At 38.9% G+C, this 19,340-nt stretch overlaps 1 protein-coding gene across 7 annotated transcripts in view; it reads right to left on the bottom strand.

The window, feature by feature from the left end:
- The window catches only part of Lrrc36 (leucine rich repeat containing 36), a 50,395-nt gene that overhangs the window by 27,549 nt on the left and 3,506 nt on the right, over window positions 1-19,340 (bottom strand). For 4 of the 7 annotated variants that reach the window (XM_063278122.1, XM_063278123.1, XM_063278125.1 and 1 more), the window contains exons 2-5: window positions 9,413-9,540; window positions 7,931-8,123; window positions 7,073-7,169; window positions 3,261-3,349 (exon numbers count right to left, since the gene is read on the bottom strand). In XM_063278122.1, coding sequence (XP_063134192.1) covers window positions 3,261-3,349; window positions 7,073-7,169; window positions 7,931-7,946 — 202 coding nt within the window. In that variant the 5' untranslated portion in view covers window positions 7,947-8,123; window positions 9,413-9,540. Of the gene's footprint in view, window positions 1-3,260; window positions 3,350-7,072; window positions 7,207-7,353; window positions 7,772-7,930; window positions 8,124-9,412; window positions 9,541-19,340 lie in introns of those variants that run through there. The other 3 variants (XM_039097830.1, XM_039097831.1, XM_063278124.1) reach the window with 2 other exon arrangements.

Below are 19,340 nucleotides of genomic sequence, written 5' to 3'. Positions count from 1 at the left end.
AGGAAGAGGAGGAGGAGGAAGAGGAGGAGGAGGCCTGGCTTCATTGGAGCATTGAACACTGTAGTGGAAAAATGGGAGATAAGGCTTCAGGTAGGCTGAAGAAAATTTGAGACCCAAGTTCTGGGGAACTTTGTATATTGGGTTAAGGAGTTTAAAATTTATGTAGTAGTTGGGTGGGAGCCATGAAATCTTTACGTAGGAGTGTGTAATTAATTATCTCAGCTGTGTTTTAAAAGAATTAATCTGGCATCAGAGTACAAAATGAATAAAAAAAAAGCCAGAGGAAGAACTTTGATAGGTCACACTTGGATCTGCACTCTGCCACTTACTGTGTAAGTAGGGTAGGTTATTTCACCTCTCTGGGTTTCAACTTCACCTGTCCTACTGACTTCAAGGTTGTGTGAATTAGATGAGGTCACAGACAGTCCCTGGGCCAGAATTTGTACTCCGTAAATATTAAGCAGAGCTATTAAGAAATGGAAGGGAGGGCTCCAAGTCACACTGGAGGGTAAGGACTCAGAGGAGCAGCAGGGTCAACTCTGCTGCTGCTTCTCTGTTTTTGTCAACTTGACACAAGCTGAGGTCATCTGGGAAGAGGGAGCCTCATTCAGGAAAATTCCCTCATCAGACTAGCTTGAAAATCTGAAAATGGGGCCATTTTCTTTATTAATGATTGGTATAAGGGGCCCAGCTCTCTGTGGCATTGTTACCTCTGGGAAGATGGTCCTACATTGAATAAAAAGCAAGCTGAGCAAGCCACAGGAGCAAGCCAGTGAGTCCCCAGGGGCTTTGCTTCAGGATCTGCTTACAGGTTTCTGCCCTGCTTGACTGAGTCCTGCCTTGGCTTTCCTCGACGATGGACTGAGATTGGGACCTGTAAGGCAAATAAATCCTTTCCTCTCCAAGTTGCTTTTGGTTGTGGTGTTTATCATAGCAATAGGAAGAAAACCAGGACAACACCCATGTGCTTTTGAGCCAGGATAATAGCAGAGTTGGGAAGATTTCCATGAAACGCAAAGAGCTGTTGGGCTTTGTTTGCTCTGGTGGGATGGAAAGTTAGGCTGAGATGATTCAAGTTAGTCAGCAGAGATGAGGGACTGGTGCAGAAGAGACGCTGGTTCAGGTGCCAAGCTAGACTAATATTTCTAATAAATGAGAGAATCAAAAATAAATAATAGATTTACTTCATAAATAAAAATGTGAAAATGGGTTAGATCAGCAAAAACAAAGGGAGGAGAGAGAACAAAAGGCTGGAGCCTAAGTTGCTTATTTTGTGGGTGTGAGAAGAGTATCAAAGATTATGTGCTTAAGAGACAGTACGAGAATCCAAAGCAGTGGAAGTTGCCTGCCTATTCAAAAGCACCGCTTTGAAAAAAATGAGCTGGTACAAGCTGTACTGCAGGAAAGCCTGAGGCATGACCGTTAACATGGCATGACCGCATTAATCATACTGTGTTACCAATGGTGCTTACTGGCCACCCTCCCCAAGGATCTAGCACAAACGCAATTTGCAGTGGGAAGCAAAGGTCTTTAATGTTTCAAAGCAGCAAAATAAATTTTACATTAAAAAAAATTAGGGAACAGATGGTGCCTCAAAAACCTTTGGAAATGGGCTGTCTAGTGCAGCAGCTTTTTCTCAATAGAAACTGAAAACTCAAAGGCATTTTAACTCATGGGGTGAAGACTTACATACACTAATGCTATATTACGTTAATGAAGACTAATTCTAATTCAGCTCATACAAGGGCTGGTCAAATTGTGCTTCAAAGTACTTTTCCCATCTGGAAATGTGTGTACCTAGGAAAAAACCTAGGTAATATAGCCAAAGTGGTAACTGTGATTCTCTTTTGTGGTGAGATTCTGAGTAACCAGAATGTTGTTCTTCATGCACTTCAGCATTTACCAAAATAATTTCAAAATTGCATCTATTTTAAATATAAAAATGCTTTTATAAGGAAGGGGAGGGGGGAGGGGGATGTTTGCCCGGAAACCGGGAAAGGGAATAACACTCGAAATGTATATAAGAAATACTCAAGTTAATAAAAAAAATGCTTTTAAATTCAAAACAAACAACCCATATTCCTCTTTTATATGCACTGAGACATCAAAGGAAAAAGGAAAAAGGAAAATATTACCTTATTATGGTTTATCAAGAAACTGTGAAAGTGACTTAATAAATGTCCATATAAATAGATTAAAAAGTCAGGAAAATAAAGCATTATATGTTAGCAACTGAAAACATTTAATATGTAAACTACACAGTTAATCTCTTGTTATTAGAGTTCTTTCTGGGATTTTGAAACGTCTGCTGCTTTTAGACTTTGTGTACAATATAATAAGTCGTTCAAGGGGAATAAGCCTTGAAGCAAAATAAAGTTCTCAAGTGAAGGTCATCTGATTAAGAATGGCCAGCTAAGGGGCTGGGGATTTAGCTCAGTGGTAGAGCGCTTACCTAGGAAGCGCAAGGCCCTGGGTTCGGTCCCCAGCTCCGAAAAAAAAGAACCAAAAAAAAAAAAAAAAAAAAAAAAAAAAAAAAAGAATGGCCAGCTAATTCACAAGGGTGCATCAGACACAACAGAAAACTCTCTGAGTCTGAGGCATGGCCATTGATGTGGTACAACCACCTTAATTGTACTGGAAAACCAATAGTGGAAAATGGGCTGCCTACTAACACAGTTTATTCTCAACAGAGATTGTATACTTTAACTCATTGTATATTTTAAATCATGGAATGAATTGTCTGTGCTGACATGATAATGTTATGCTAATGGAATCTAACACAGCTCATGCAAGAAGAGGCAGTTAAGTTACATGTTGCAAATACAAGAGATTCTGTGGTTGGGAAGGTGGTTGGTTGAGAGAGAAGCTTAGGAGGCCTAGGGTGTCTGCAGCAATGGATGCAGATGAGTCACCAGTCTCTAAGGAAATCAATTATCTCAATTATCATAGCAATCAATGCCTAGGAGCCCAGGGGATGGGTGGTATGATTTTAGGGAGCACAAATGATGTAAGGTGATGTATGAAACTTAATTCTCTGAATATCCTGCTTGTGCTTTGAAGATCCGGGGTTGTCCTTGTATAACACAAGGTCCTTCTGGCAGTTGGAAAGAGAGAATTTTTACCAAGTAGCCAGAAAATATTGGACTTTCTTTAAATTTGTGTTCTCACAATTACTTTGTCTTCATCCTACCCAAGATTGGCTATGATGCCAAAGGCAACTTGTGTCTTGGTTATTTTACAAATACAGAGGCAATACCGACCTGTTTCCATTCTGGTGTCAACCTCAGAACTGACGTGTGATGCAGGGCCCTCATCTGTCACACAGTTTTTCATTGTCTTCTCCCTAGAGCTGTCATACAGAAGGATTTATTGAAAATTCAAAAGAAAGCCTCTGAAACCACTGGTCTATGCTGCTTACAAAATATTAGTTCTTCATTTTCCCCAAATCTTTTACAGATATCCTAGTGGAGGCTATGATCTGTTTTGGTTTGGTTTGGTTTGGTTTGGTTTTTCCAGACAGGGTTTCTCTGTGTAGCCCTGGTTGTCATGGAACTCATTCTATAGACCAGACTGGCCTCAAACTCACAGATCTGCCTGCCTCTGACTCCTGAGTACTGGCACTAAAGGTGTGTACCACTGTGCCCAGGTTGAGGCCATGTTTTTTTCTTAATTCAGAATATTTATTCTAAAAACTATAATAAAAAGAATATCAAATTTTATTTTTTTTCTTAACTGAAATTTAAGTCTGAAGTATTGAGAGGCTATCATTTTAAAACTTTAAATAAACATAATTAGATCACAGAAAGGATGATTCTGCTACCATAAATTATAATAGAGGCTGCTGTTAGGTAGAAAAAAAAAGATAAAAGAGGAAAGTGTTCGTACTTGAGGTAATTACTTGAGAAGTATTGAACCCCGATCTGATCTGTGTGTGGGATCTTCATATTCATCATCTTAATTGTAAAAGCCCCTGCCTTTGCAGGACTGGAGAGATGGCTAAGCTGTTAAGAGCACAGGCTGCTCTTCCAGAGGTCCTGAGTTCAATTGCCAGCACCTACATGGCAGCTCACAACTGTCTGTAACTCCACTTCCATGGGATCTGACACCCTCACACAGACATACAGGCAGGCAACACACTAGTGCACACAAAATAAAAAGTTCATTAAAAATAATGGCAGTGGTGGTGGTGGCGGTGGCATTGAAGGTGGCAGCAACGATGCATGCATGCTGCATATATGCCCTCAATCCCAGCACTTGGGAGCCAGAGGCAGGCAGATCTCTGAGTTAGAGGCCAGCCTGGTCTACAGAGGGAGTTCCAGGACAGCCAGGGCTACAGAGAAACCCCATCTTTAAAAAAACAAACAAAAATTTAAAAGCACTCTGCTACTTTTTCATAGGTAACTGGGACTCAAAGAGGCTTAAAAACTTTATCTAATACTGGGGACCTTATATAATACTGCAATACTGGACATAGAAGAACATTTTAACCTATAACTTAGCAATTGCTTAAAGGAACTTAGATTAATGATGGAATTTTTTTTACCTAAGTAGAAATTTTATTCAGTTACACATTGATTTATCTCTATATGTTAAACAGGAAATTATACAATATTTAAAATAGGATTTAGTTTACTATATATGCTAAACATATAAATATTTTAAAAGAAATATGTCTAGAGTAAGGTAAAATTTATTCTATGTAAATTATTCTTAATAAATATTATATTTAAAAATAGGGAACTAAGGGAAAAAAATAGAAAAATATGAATGCTTTCTGAAGCCTATACCATAAAACAAAGATCATAGTAAAAAGCTAAACTCACTTGGAAAAGAAGATGGCAGCTCAATTGACATTGTTCATTATTTTATTAGTTATTACTATTTTGTGTGTGTGTGTGTGTGTGTGTGTGTGTGTATAATATGTATTGGTGAGCAGGTATGTCACTGTATGTGTATGGAGGTTAAAAAACAACTTTGTGGAGCTGCTTCTCTCCCCTCACCTTTTTTTCCAGTTTCTCTGTGTAGCCCTAGCTGTCCTAGAAGTAGCTTGGTAGACCAGGCTGGCCTTGACTCACAGAGATCTACCTGCCTCTGCCTTCCTTCTCCTCCTGTTTTATATGGGTTCCAGAGATCAAACTCAGGTCACCAGACTTACACAGCAAGCACCTTTAGACCTGCTAAGCCATCTACTAAGCCCCATTTTTCATCAGTAAACAAATTAATTTTTTTAGCTACTTCTACACATCTGGCATTGCTATAGGCACTTGAGATACTACAGCAAATATCTTTCTTCTCATGGATTCATATTCTGGAGAAGGGGAAGAAAACGAATAGATAAACAATGGGGGCTGTAGGAGTACCTCAGTGCTAGAGGACTTGTCTAAAATGCCAAGGGCTTAATCCTCAATGCCACAAAGGAAAAGAAAATGAAAGGTAGATTGATAAAAGACATGATGAAGAATAGAAAGATAATGTGGAGATATATTCATGATGTCTTGTTAAATTAAACACTGTACATGTAGGAAACAAACTACCATAAAGTCATATATGCATATGTACAGATACTGCACACACAACCTATGTACTTGTAACACATATACACATATAATAAAAGTATGGTGTTTATTGTGTGTATGTGTTTCCATATGGGTGTGTGCATGTGGAAGCTAGAAGCTGATGTCATGTGTCTTCCTCAAGTGTTCTCCATCTAATGTTTTTAGAGTTAGTCTTCCTTGGGACGGTGGAGCACACCTATTCGGCTTGGCTGGATGGCCATTCAGATCTTTTTGTCTTTGCCTCTCCAGCACTGGGGTTCAGACATGTGCCACTATGCCTGTCCATCTGTCCGTCCGTCCGTCTGTCTGTCTATCTATCTATCTACTTATTTTCATAGTTGATGATGTAGATTCTGGGGCTCCAAACTAATGTCCTCATGTTTGTGCAAGCAGATGCTTTTCTTGACTGAGTCACTTCCTCAGTCCCAAAAAGATGTAACTAGCATTTATTCCATGTGGTGAACAATACATTAGACCAAATGAGTAGACTAATAAATAAACTCGTGTACTTAGAAAACAACAGGAGAGTACTATAAATAGCTAAGTATCAATAGCAAAATAGAGAGTGATTTTGACTTTTTGAATTATTTACATTGTGAGCAATTAATTTTAGAAACTAATGAAGTTAATTTAAACATTTCAAATTACATTTATTCTTTTCTGAATGAATTCATTTCTGTGATAGATGTGTCCATGTGTTACACAACATGTGTACAGAGGTCTTTTCTCCCATTCTACCCTGTGAGGCCCAGGGATTGACCTCAGATTGTTAGACTTGGTGGCAAGAGCCTTTACCCACTAAGCTATCTCACCAGCTCTAATAAAGCTAACTTTTTCCATTGTTATTGTTTCATTTTGTTTGTTTGTTTTTTGAAACAGGGTTTCTCTGTCTAGCCCTGGCTGTCCTGGAAACTCACTCTGTAGACTAGGGTGCTTCAAGTTCAGAGATCCGCCTGCCTCTGCCTCCCCAGCCTTGGTCCTAAGGGGGCTTCTACTACTACCCTGCGAGGCTAACTTTAAAGTATGAGTTTAGTGTAGAAGATATATCTTCCTTTAACAGAATTTTATAACAAGAAATGGAAAATGCTAACATTCAGGTACCTGAGAGCCTAGAGGTGTCTTTACTCTTTGTTTTGAAGTTTTTGTTTTGTTAGAAATTTGCCAAAGCAACAAAATTCAGTCTTGCCTACGGTCATGAAATCCTAGTTCAATTCAAACAGACGGTGCATTGCTAAGGATAATTCTGCCAAGAGAGGGTAGGTAAGAATTTACAGAGTCAGAGATCTTATAGTGTCCTATTGTGTCCTTCTATGGCCATAATAATGGGGAATTTATAACAACCACAGCCAAAGGAAACACTACAGATCAGAATAGAAGAGGGCTTGATTCTCCTCCCTATAGACCTATTTTTAAACAGACAACTGTATTGTAGATCTGAAAGTTCTGCTGCAAAATGAGGAAAGAAAACTAGAAAATCCCTTGAACCAAACTGAAAAAAAGAAGAGAGATTTTCTTACCTTTTTTCCACCTCTAGGAGAAAATTTTCACTGCTGCCCAACTGACTGAAATGTAGCTTGGCCGCTCTCCTCTCACTGTCACGGACAGCTCGGTCATCTGGAGGGGAAAACCATGGCCTGAGTATATTTCTTTTTCAGAGTCAGAAAAGCATATTTGCAGAGGAAAAACTGAAGCCCAGACTCATGTCATTAGAGACAGGTCAGAACACAATTCTATTATGCTGTCACTAGAGCAAGCAGTAGTAACTCAGTTGTCACAGCAACAACTGCCACTGGCTCACCTACTCCTTCAGGGAAGCGAAGCTTGGACAGCAAGCAATCACATAGAAAGGCTCAATGTCCCATGTTTTCTGAGACAATTTTTAACGCAGTTTCTCAGCAATAACCTTTTCAGGACCACATGAAATTAAATTTTATAGCAACAAGAAATATCTATTAAACAAGGAAATTATGTGGGAATAGGGAGCAGCTCATTCTAAGGAATGGGTTCTGGGTTTTTGTTGTTGTTTTTGTTTCCTGACAACTAGTTCCCAATGAATTGCATTGGCTTCCTACTACTATAATGGTTTATAGAGGTGGGCACCTTGTAAAATAAGTCTCAACTTGGGAATGTTATGTTGAGGAAGCAGTGGAGAAACCATCAGCTGGGGAAAACTAAAGCCGGAAGTAACTGATAAAATCATAGAGTCATTCCCTAAACAATAAAAGTACTCGTCATACATCCTGCCAGCACAAAGAGTTACATAAATATTGACTGTTAAACAAATGTCTTCTGCCAGTGCACACTTCAGTTCAACATCCAGACAGTTAAGAGGCAGTAAGATTCTGGGGAGGAGTGGAAGAGGAGGAGGGTCTCACCCAGTTTCTCCAGCATTTGCAGTGTGTACACAGCAAAGAGCCTATAATCTGTATCTTTCCTTACAACAGGATTGAGTCTCAAATCTAGTTCTTTGAGGAAGGGTAAGGGCTGTAGTCGGGACACCTCCACTAATGAAGGAATGTTGTTATAATATAAGTTCAGATCTTGGAGTGAACATAGATACTGGATGCCCTGAAAGAAAAATAAAAGCACATTAGGAACTGTACATTGCTGATCTTCATAAATAGTTATATGTCTTTCTCTGTGTCTTTATGTCTTTACCCCCCCCCTCTCTCTCTTCGTGTGTGTGTGTGTGTGTGTGTGTGTGTGTGTGTGTGTGTGTGTGTGTGTGTAGGCCAAGGATGATTTAAGAGTCTTCCTCAATTGCTCACTACCTTGTTTTTGAGACAGATCTCACTGTCAAGCTTTGGCTATCCTGGAACTCACTATGTAGACCAGACTGGCCTCAAAGTTTTAGAGATCAGTCCATCTCTGCCTCCTAAGTGCTAGGATTAATAGCATGTGCCACTACACCAAGCACCATTTTGCTTTTTGAGCTAGAGTCTGTTACTGAACTGTAGTTCACCGATTGGATGGTCAACAAGCCTCCGGGGATCATACTATTCTTTTTTCCCAGAACTTGAATTTCATGTGCGGAAATCTAGAATAAAAGCCTCATGCCTTGTGCAGCATGCACTTTTCCAACAACTTCCTACTTTTTTTTTTCTTTTTCTTTTTTTCGGAGCTGGGGACCGAACCCAGGGCCTTGCGTTTGCTAGGCAAGCGCTCTACCACTGAGCTAAATCCCCAACCCCCTCTTCCTACTTCTTGTATTGCCCTCTGCCCTTCTGACCTGAACACTTTTTTTCATTGAGATCATCATTTCCTGATCTTTCTAGAAAAAAAATTCACAGTGACAGCATTGTAAGTGTTGTTCCATGTGTACTGTGACTGCCATCACCAGAATCTCTAGGGTATTTCCTAAGCCCACCCAGTCTTCCTCTTAGAATGAGGATTAAGAATCTTCATGTTCACAAGTCAGAAACTTAATGTTTTCTACACACATTGAAATGTGTACTATTGCCCTTGGCACATTTAGTTTCATGTTTTCTTCCCGGAGTACAAAATAAACTTTAATGTATTAATTTTTTGAGACTGGGTTTCTCTGAGTAGCCCTTGCTGTCCTGGAACTCACTGTGTTGATTGGACTGGCCTCAAACACAGAGATCTGCCTGTCTCTGCCTCTACCTCTCAAGTGCTGGAACTGAAGGTGTGCCCCCACCCCTGGCTTTACCTAATATTTTATTAAAAAACTTAAGCATGAAGGTGAAAGAATTTATAGAAAGTAATAAAATGTAGTTGGGAAACCTTTAAAAAGAAGACCCTAGACTTCTCAGGCTGAAATTTTCTATCTTATCTCATTTCTTCTCATGAGACTATAAATTGAGTTAACCTGGCTGATCATAGAATATGGAACCTACCTTCAGACTAGTGATCAAATTCCTTGATAAATCTAAGGATCGGAGATTTTTGAAATTTCTGAAGGCATCACCAATAGAGTGGATTTTTCCAGCATAAGATCCCTGCAATGAGAGAGACTCCACCAGTTCTGAAAAGAGATCAGTGGATGCATTATTATCTCCATTTGGAGGAACAGAAGTCAGTTCCCTGTCCTCCCATGTGACGCTGAGAAGTCCTCCACCCAGCTCATAATATCAGGTCTTTTGCCTTGTTTGCCTGTTAGGCAGGGGCACCTGTCCATTGGGAAAAATAACAATTGACTGAAGAATAAACTTTTTTTAAGTCCACTTACAAATAGCAATATTAAAAATATTAAAAATTGCAATGTGGTCAAAGACACTGATATGAACAGCTGTTGGGGTCCCTAATCCTCCAGACGCTGTGGTGCAAGTCCCTAAAAGCTCTCAAAATAAAACATACTGATCCAGTTGGAGTTCTGATGTTTTGGTCTGCTTAGCTTAGTTTTATTTTGAGGCTGGGCCTTACTAGATAGCCCAGGCTGTCCTCAAGCTTCCGGTAATCATCTGTGTCTGTTTCCTGAATGCTGGGATTACAGGCACGAGCCAACCACACTTCCTAAACAATATTTGAAACATACTTTGCACTGCTAGAATTCAGCTTTTTAGAAAACATTCTCAAAAATTTTCCAGGATATATGCTATATGGCATAAGATGTCAACTTCAAAAATGTTTGAAGATAAAAGCAAGCAGGCAAGATGAAACTGCCAAGGGTTCCTTACATGAAGCTAGAGTGAGGCCACCTAAATAACACATGAATACAAAGAATGAAGTACAATGTCTGTGGCCTGCACTTGTCCTTTAACCTCCTGGTGCACAGTTTCCTATCTGTAAATGAAAGGAAGTAATATATTTAACTCATAAGACGTGAGAATTAAGTTTATGTATATACAAAGTTTATAACAGTGCCCATGGGGAGTGGGTTCAGCTCAGTGATACAGCATTCGCCAAGTACCCTGTCCCCAAAATACACATAACTCATGAATATTCTCAACATATTAATTAATGTTTTGTGCAATAATCACAAAGAACTATGTCTTTTTTCCAGAGTTTTACATGGAAAATCGTTACAATATTGATGGGGTTACTGGAAAAATAGCTCAGCAGTTAAGAGCACTAGCTACTCTTCCAGAAGACTCTGTTTGGTTCCCAGCACCCACATGGTAGCTCACAATCATTAGCAAGTCCAGTTCCAGTGGATCCAATTCTCATCTCTGCAGGCACCGGGCATGTAAACAGAGCACTTACAAACACGAAGGCAAAACTGTTACATACATAAAGTAAAATATATCCAAAAATTATATTGAGAAGAGGAAAGGCGGAAGTACAATTGTGTGTGTGTGTGTGTGTGTGTGCCTGTGTGTCTGTGTGTCTGTATGTGCATGATTAAGTAAAGTCAACTAGACTTCTAAGATGATTGAAAAGAGATGAGTTTCAAATTTGCCAATACAAACTAGCAGATCTGGCAAGCCAAACTGAAAATAGCAGCCAAAACTGGAAGGGGGTGCTCCAAGATCCAACTTTTAAGTGATTGCCAGAGAAGTTAATTGAAATAAAAATTTAAAGTGCTGGAGCTATTTGGGTCTCATAAATTTTGTTTGTTTATTTGGTTGGTTTTGTTGTGCAGGGTCTCAAACCCTGTTGGCTAGCTTCAAACTCAGAGATCTATCTGTGGTGTGTGCCACCCTGCTTAGCTCTCATAAGCTTTTTTTTTTTCTTTTTTTCGGAGCTGGGGACTGAACCCAGGGCCTTGTGCTTGCTAGGCAAGTGCTCTACCACTGAGCTAAATCCCCAACCCTCTCTCATAAGCTTTTAAAAGCCATAAACTGGAGCTCTCACTCAAGACAAGAAATTGTTATTAGCAGAATCTAGATAGAAAACCACAGAGATGATGTTGCAGATCAATGTGAAGCTGTAGGCACAGGTCTGGGAGGGAAGTGGACAGATGGCCAACCTCCAGCTGCCCGAGGGCATGGTTCTCAGTACTTTCTGAACACAACAGAAGAGGGAGCTCTACAGCCTCCAGCTTGGAAGGCTGTCATGACCCACCCTTTTCCCAGAAGCATAGGAAACTTTACTGCATGTAAACAAAGAGCCACAAAAACAAACAAACAAATGATTATAGTGGACTTTTCAAAGAAAAAGTAGCACAGAAATATCCATAAGAAATGAAAATCCGGGGGTTGGGGATTTAGCTCAGCGGTAGAGCACCTGCCTAGCAAGCGCAAGGCCCTGGGTTCGGTCCCCAGCTCCGAAAAAAAAGAAAAAAAAAAAAAAAGAAATGAAAATCCTCTAGGGAGATCCCCTCTCCAAACAATGGAAGATATCTTACAAAGGAACAGTCCTTTTTTAAAAAAGATTTATTTATTATTTATTTATTTATTATATGTAAGTACATTGTAGCTCTCTTCTGACACACCAGAAGAGGTCATCAGATCTCATTACAGATGGTTGTGAGTCACCACATGGTTGCTGGGATTTGAACTCAGGACCTCTGGAAGAGCAGTGCTCTTAACCACTGAGCCATCTCTCCAGCCCCTAAAGCAACAGTTCTTAAAGTGTGGTCCCCAGATCCCTAACGGTCCTTGAGACATGTCCACAAAGTGGAAATACTTTCCTTATTACTATTTTCGTAACAATCTGAAAACATGAATTGCCTTTTCTATGGTGCTGATTTTGCACTTAAAATTCAAAAGAAACTATCCATTGGCCCCTTAGGATGTATACCTCTCTGGTATACACTGAAGAAAGGAGATGCATAGATGCATATGGGGAAATGTGGTGTAACTGAGTGGCAAGCTCAACTAGACACCTATCTTTTCATTACATTTCATTTATTTAGTGTGTGTATAAGTGTGCATGCAATCGTGTGTGTGTGTGTGTGTGTGTGTGTGTGTGTGTGTGTATGGTTGTACACATGCTACAGTGTGCATGTGGCAGTCAGGGGACATCTTGAAGTATCTGTTCTCTTCTTCCACCATGAGTCCAAGAGATTAAACTCAGGTGGCCAGGCTTGGTGGTAGGTGTCTTTATCCACTGAGCCTTTACAATCCTTTAGCTGATTTTTAATGGAACATCAATTTGATTAGGAAAAATATTTTAACAAATTACACTTACCTTGACTAGATATCTAGTAGAATTACTTCTACTTTTTTTTTAGGTTAGGCCCAGACTAATATGTGGTCAAGGCTGTTCTTGAATTCCTGATCATCCTGTTTCTACCTCATGAGTGATAGGTGTGTGAGAGCACTCCTGACAGTAAACATTGTGTTAAAAATAAAGTAAGCCCGTCATTTCAGAATAGCAACAAATAGTCACTGCTGATTGTGATAACATTTTATATGTATATTTATCTATTGTTTTTATTTTTATATAATATGTATGATTGGGGGGGGCAGATGTAGCTCAGTGGTATAACAAAGGTTTAGCATGCACATGGTTCTAGGTTTGATACCTAACACTCTATTTCTCTAAACTAGAATTCTGAAACAAGTCTATCTGTCCACCATGCACTGAATGCTTCCCAAACACTTAGGTTTTTATAAGATTAGTGCAAATACTTCAGATCGGGACTAGAGGGAAGTTGAGAGCACTTGTTCTTCTTGCATGAGATCTGGGTTTGAATCCCAACACCCACATAACCATCTGTTATTTCTAGTTCTAGGGTATCCAGCACCCTCCTCTGACTTCTGCTGGCATTCTGCAGACATGTAGGCGAAACACTAATACACATAAATACATCTTTAGAAAAAGATTTGATTTTTTCCTGTTTGTAATAAGAACAGCCCCCAAAGATTAATATATTTGAATGTTCAATCACCAGGGAGGAGCACTATTTGAAAATATTAGTAGGTGTGGCCTTGTTGGGTGGAGGAAGTGTGTCACTGGGGTTTCAAAAGCCCATCAAAGGCCCAGAGTCTCTTCGGATCAGGATGTAGCTCTCAGCTACAGCTTCAGTGCTGTGTGTGCAGCCATGATGCTAATGGACAAAAGCTTTCCACTATGAGCAAGCCCCCAGTTAGATGCTTTCTTTTTTAAGAATTGCCTTGGCCATGGTGTCCCTTCACAGCCATATGACAGTGACCAAGACAATGTCAATGTCGTATGATGAATATCTGTCAATATTTAGAAGAACAACATAACTCAGGGAATCAGTATTGCCAAATAACCAATGCATGATGTTCCAGAATCATGCATGGGTAAAAGAACCATTTAAATGCAAGAGGTACCGATGGATTTCACTATAAAAGAGTCAAGAAAGGTCAGTTATACAATTCTGGATTACATACAACTAAAATTCAAGAAACTACAAATTCCCTGTTTTCATGTTTTATCAGAGAAGAAAAATACCCATAATCTTCATAAAGGCTATGAAAATATTCCTCCCTTTTGCAACTATGTACTGTACCATGCCAAGTTTCTAAAATAGACATTTTAAGCAAAACAACAACATATCAAAACAGAATTTAAAAGGAAGCAAGAGAATAAGGCTGTCTTGCATTAAACCAGATATTAAAGAAAAATTTAAGAATATATATGTATGTGTATATACCTAATACTCCCTTTGAATTCTTTATTTTGGAAGGCAGGTGCTTTTCACAAAATATTAGATTAAGGGATTAAAGAGATGGTCCAGCCATTAAAAACATGTATCCATGAATAAAAAGAAGGTGGGGAGGCTAGTACCTCTGGCCCCAGCACCAGGATGGTGGAGACAAGAAGACCCTTGGGGCTTGTAAGCTGGAGGTCTATCTGAAAGGACAAGACTTGAGTTCAGGGCAAGGCCCTGTCTCAAAGAAATGAATAGTTGAGGAAGACACCCTTTGTCAATCTCTGGCCTCCACATACGCATAAGCACACATAAAAAATAGAAAGTATGAAAAGAAGGATGAGAAAAAATAAAAATAATAGATATATTCTACCTCTGAGTACTGTTATCCAAACCAACTGAAAGCAGGACCAAGACACATGTTTGTACCTTAGTGTTCATAGACGGATTAGTCATAATTAGATCCAAAGTAGAAACGACATCACTGTTCATCCTCGGACAGATAAGCAAATATATATTATGTAATAATATACAAAAAAAGAAATCTTGCTCAGCCTTAAAAATGAAGGGAATTCTGATACATGCTGTAACACAGATGACCTTGAAGACTTTATGTTAACTCACACACACAAAGGATGGCTATCATTCCATAAACAAATGAAATACAGACTTTCATGAACCCTAAAGCAATAAGACATTTAATCATAGACTGAAACCTCTGAAACCATGACTTATCTTAACTATTTGTTACAGTAATAAGGTGTTAACTCACACAGTGGGAAAAACTTTTGCTAACTGTATTCTCCAAGAAAGGATTAGTGTCTATCCAAAACATACCAAAAACTCTTTAAATTCAACAATAGTGAAATAAGCAATCCAAATAAAAAATAAATGGAAAGACCTGAATTACCAAAATCCAAAATATTGGCACTAAGTGTTAATGAGATTGTAGGGCAACTGGAAGGTCATTGCTGGCTGGGAAAGCAAATGCTGTAGCTACCACTTAAGACAGTCTGGCATTTTTGAAAAGCTAAACACATCTTTCATATTATCTAGCATTCACACTCTTTGGTATTGATTCACACAAGCTTAAACTTTATATCTAAAGACTGCACACAGATGTTTATAGCAATCTTATTCATGGCTGCCAAGGTTTGAAAGTGATCAAGATGTCCTGAATAGGGAAATGTATCAGCAAAGCATGGTATATCCACACAGTGGAACATATTCAGCTATAAGAAGAGCCAGTAACCAAAGCACAAAAAGACATGGAAGAACCCGCTTTTCTTTACAGTGCTCAGGTTGAACCTGTGGTCTTATGTACACTAAGCAAGTACTCCACTGAGATTTATTCCTAATACTTTGTTTGTTTGTTTGTTTGTTTGTTTGTTTGAGATAGGATCTGTGTAGCCTAGGCTGGCCTTATACTTCCGAGACTCCTGCTGCCACCTCCCAAATGCTGGATTTACAGATGTATGCCACCATTACAGCTAGATATGGAATAACTGTAGCAACATTGAAAATAACAGTGGTAGGGAAAGGTCTGATGTCTGCACTTGGGAGTCAAGGCAAGAAGATCATAAGTCTGAAAGACCATCTTAGGCTATATAATTAGTTTAGGACCAACTGGGCCCTGTATCGAATAATCAAGCAAACAAGATCAGAGACTGTCAGGAGTTAGATGATGTCCAGAGTTATTTATTCATCTTTTATCCCCTAAGCCACCTCTCCATCTCCTACTTATTAATTTTAAAGTATGGTTAATTAAACCTAAGGCTTTGCACATATTAGGCAAGCTTTCTACTACTGAGCTATATCACCAAACCAATAGGGGATTTTTAGGGTATTGAAACCATTGTTTGATAACATAAATTTGTCAAAACTCACAGCATTATACAACATAGACTGAAACCTAATGTAAACTGTAGTCTTCAGCTACAATATCAGTTCTATTATAGCAAATGTGTACACAGAAAGATTATTACTAACAAGGGGAGCTGGAGGACGGGGATAAATGTAAGTGAAGAAGGATATATGGAAGCTCTGCATTTTATGCTCAAACACTCTGTAAATCTAAAATGGCCCTAAAAATAGTCTTTCAATAAAAAGTAATAAATTATTGATACATGCTAAAATATAGATAGATCTCCAAAATATGACAGACAGAAAAGGACACATACCATCCCATTTATAGGAACTATCCAGAAGAAGCAAACTCACCAAGGTAGAAATTAGATTAGTGATTGCCAGTGGCTATGGGAAGTGGGAACTATGGTGATTTAAAAGGTCAATGAAAACATTCTGGAGCTACATAGTGGAAATGATTGTTGTCCTAGTGAGCATTGACCGTCAGTTTGAAGACAGTCTCAGTTAAAGCTTTGCCTAGATCCACTGGCCTGTAGAAAGTCTGTGGAGGATTTTCTTGATTTCTAATTGGTACAGGAGGGCCTGAGCAGGTTGTCCTTGGCCGAGTAAGAAAGATAGTGAAGCAAAATCGAGTCAGTAAGCAGAATTTCTCCACAAATCCTGCCTCCAGATTCCCACTTTAAGTTCCCTCAATGATGAACCGTGACCTGGAAGTATAAGTCAAATGAACCCTTTCCTAAGATACATTGGCCAGAATATGTTATCACAACCATAAGCAAACTACAACAGTTATACAACCTTGCAAATGTTCTACAAGACCTTGACTCACCTTTAAACAGTGAGTCTTATAGTGTGTGAATATCTTTTGACAGCAGTCTTGGTAACTTTATGATACATGATAATCTAAGACCCTAAGATTCTGCTATTGTGAGAAAGGCTAAGGGCAATTAGTGAATCCACCTGTGCTATGCAGTATTTCTCATGGTTTTCACTGCAGCCTCACTTGAAGAACAGACAAAAGAACACAAGGATCATCAGTCAACTAATAAATTGTCACAGAGATAGGTATTCTTTTGTGATTTGCATGAGGTACAGGCTGCCTAGAACATGCGCACTTGGTTCCAGCACTTATAAAGTGTTAACTACACATAGATCAAAGAACAAATCAAACACAGCACTATCATATAGATTAAGAACAATAGAATAGAGGCTGGGGAGATGACTCTGTGGTTAAGAGCACTAATTAGTCTTCCAGAGGACCCAGGTTCAACTCTCAGCATCCACCTGACAGCTAACTTCAATTCTAGGGGATACAATGCCTTCTTCTGGCCTCTTCTGGAACTAGGCACACCTGTGGTGCACAGACACATAAGCAGGCAAAGAATTCATACATATAAAAACAAAATATAAGGGGCTGGGGATTTAGCTCAGTGATAGAGCGCTTACCTAGGAAGCGCAAGGCCCTGGGTTCGGTCTCCAGCTCCGAAAAAAAGAACCCAAAAAAAAAAAAAAACAAAAACAAAACAAAAAAAAAAAAACAAAATATACACAAATACATACCCCGATGCACAAAATCTCATTTTAGTTGTAAAAACAAAAACTGAAGTTATCTCTCTCTAAAATGAAAACAGAAACGGGAACTGCTGGGGAAGGAAGATCAGAGTGTGGCAGGCATAGTGTCTTTGGGTTTTAGTGCTGTGAACAGACACCATAACCACAGCGACTCTTATAAAGGAAAATTTTAATTGGTGCTGCTTACAGGTTCAGAGTTTCAGCCCATTATCATCATAAGAGGAAGCATGGTGGCATCCAGGTAGGCATGGCTTTGTAGGAGCTGAGTGTCCCAAAGGCAGCTAGGAGAAGACTGGCTTCCAGAAAGCTAGGATGAAGGTTTTATAGCCCATACCCACAGTGACACGCCTACTATGACAAGGCCACACCCACTCCAACAGGGCCACATCTCCAAATAGGGCCACTCCCTGAGCCAAGCATACTCAAACCACTACACATGGAGATGGATGAGAGGAAGCGACTCACAAAAACAATGACGAAAATGTTTTAACAAAGCTATGACTTTCTCTTCTCATTTTTTAAAGTAAAAAAATCAAAAAACTAAAGGGAAAAAAGAAAACCATTTATAACTACACTTGGAAGTTGAATTAATAACCCACCATAGAGCTTGCTTCTAATGAGAATAAAAAAATTTCAAACAAATAAAATTTTTAAAAATGTCCTCAGGAATCAAAGGGAAATGATCTCCCATTAGCATCAATTATAATAATAACCAGAATAGATTAGAACACACCAAATATTGTTGAATCAATGAGTTTATAGTGAGTCAGAGAAAGTAAAGCAATTCCCATTAGTCACCTTTAAAGAAATAAACTCGCTTTTAAAATTGATAGGTGCTGGGTGAAACAATAGCAAAAAAAAAATCAGACATCAATCTTGCCTTTCCTACACAACTGGTACCTCACAACAACAAATGGTTGGTGTGCAGACTTTTGTCTTATAGAAATATTGAACTAGTGAAGAACAATGGAGTTTTTGTAATTCCTCATGAATTAACAGACCTGGGCAATCATGGTCAATAGCTACCCCAAATACAAAGAACATAAGGTATTACATACTTCTTTATAGAAATACACAGTGTTGGGCTGGGGAGATGGCTCAGCGGTTAAGAGACTGACTGCTCTTCCAGAAGTGTGGAGTTCAATTCCCAGCAACCACATGGTGGCTCACAACCATCTATAATGGGATCTGATGCCCTCTTCTGGTATGTCTGAAGACAGCGACAGTGTACTCACATACATGAAATAAATAAATAAATCTTTTAAAAATTAGTTTAAAAAAAGAAATATACAATATTATCTATGAGGCAGTCTTGTGGAAAAGCCACACAAAATTAAATCTGAACCTGGTTAAACTCATATAACTATTAATTTACAGGCAACACAGAAAACAAGAAAAAAAAAACCCAAACATTTTAGGGATACAGTGAGTAAAATCCAGATTTTGTATTGAACTCTTCAAAATGAATGGTGTAAATGTCCTCAAATATGACGAAAATTCAAGGGAAAAGTTAGGGAATATTTAGATCAAGTAAGATTTAAAACTTATGTAAACAAACTGACAAATGCACTTTATAAAGTTTTTTTTTAAATATGTCTCAATCGGAGAGACAATACTGCTATATGAATATTTGATATAAGGAGAGCTACTATAGGGGTTGGGGATTTAGTTCAGTGGTAGAGTGTTTGCCTAGCAAGTGCAAGGCCCTGGGTTCGGTCTTCAGTTCCGAAAAAAAAAAAAAAACTTGAAAAAAAAAAAAAAGAGTTACTCTAGCTAGGCATGGTGATTCACACCTTTAATCCCAGAACTCTGGAGGCAGAGGCAGGTGGAGCTCTAAGAGTTCTAGACCAGCCTGCTCTGCATAGTAGGTTCTTGACCAGCCA

The sequence above is a fragment of the Rattus norvegicus genome, chromosome 19, assembly GCF_036323735.1.
Source record: "Rattus norvegicus strain BN/NHsdMcwi chromosome 19, GRCr8, whole genome shotgun sequence".
NCBI lineage: Eukaryota > Metazoa > Chordata > Mammalia > Rodentia > Muridae > Rattus > Rattus norvegicus.
The sequence above is the reverse complement of the archived record's forward strand: the minus strand, read 5'-3'. Positions and strand labels throughout refer to the sequence as shown.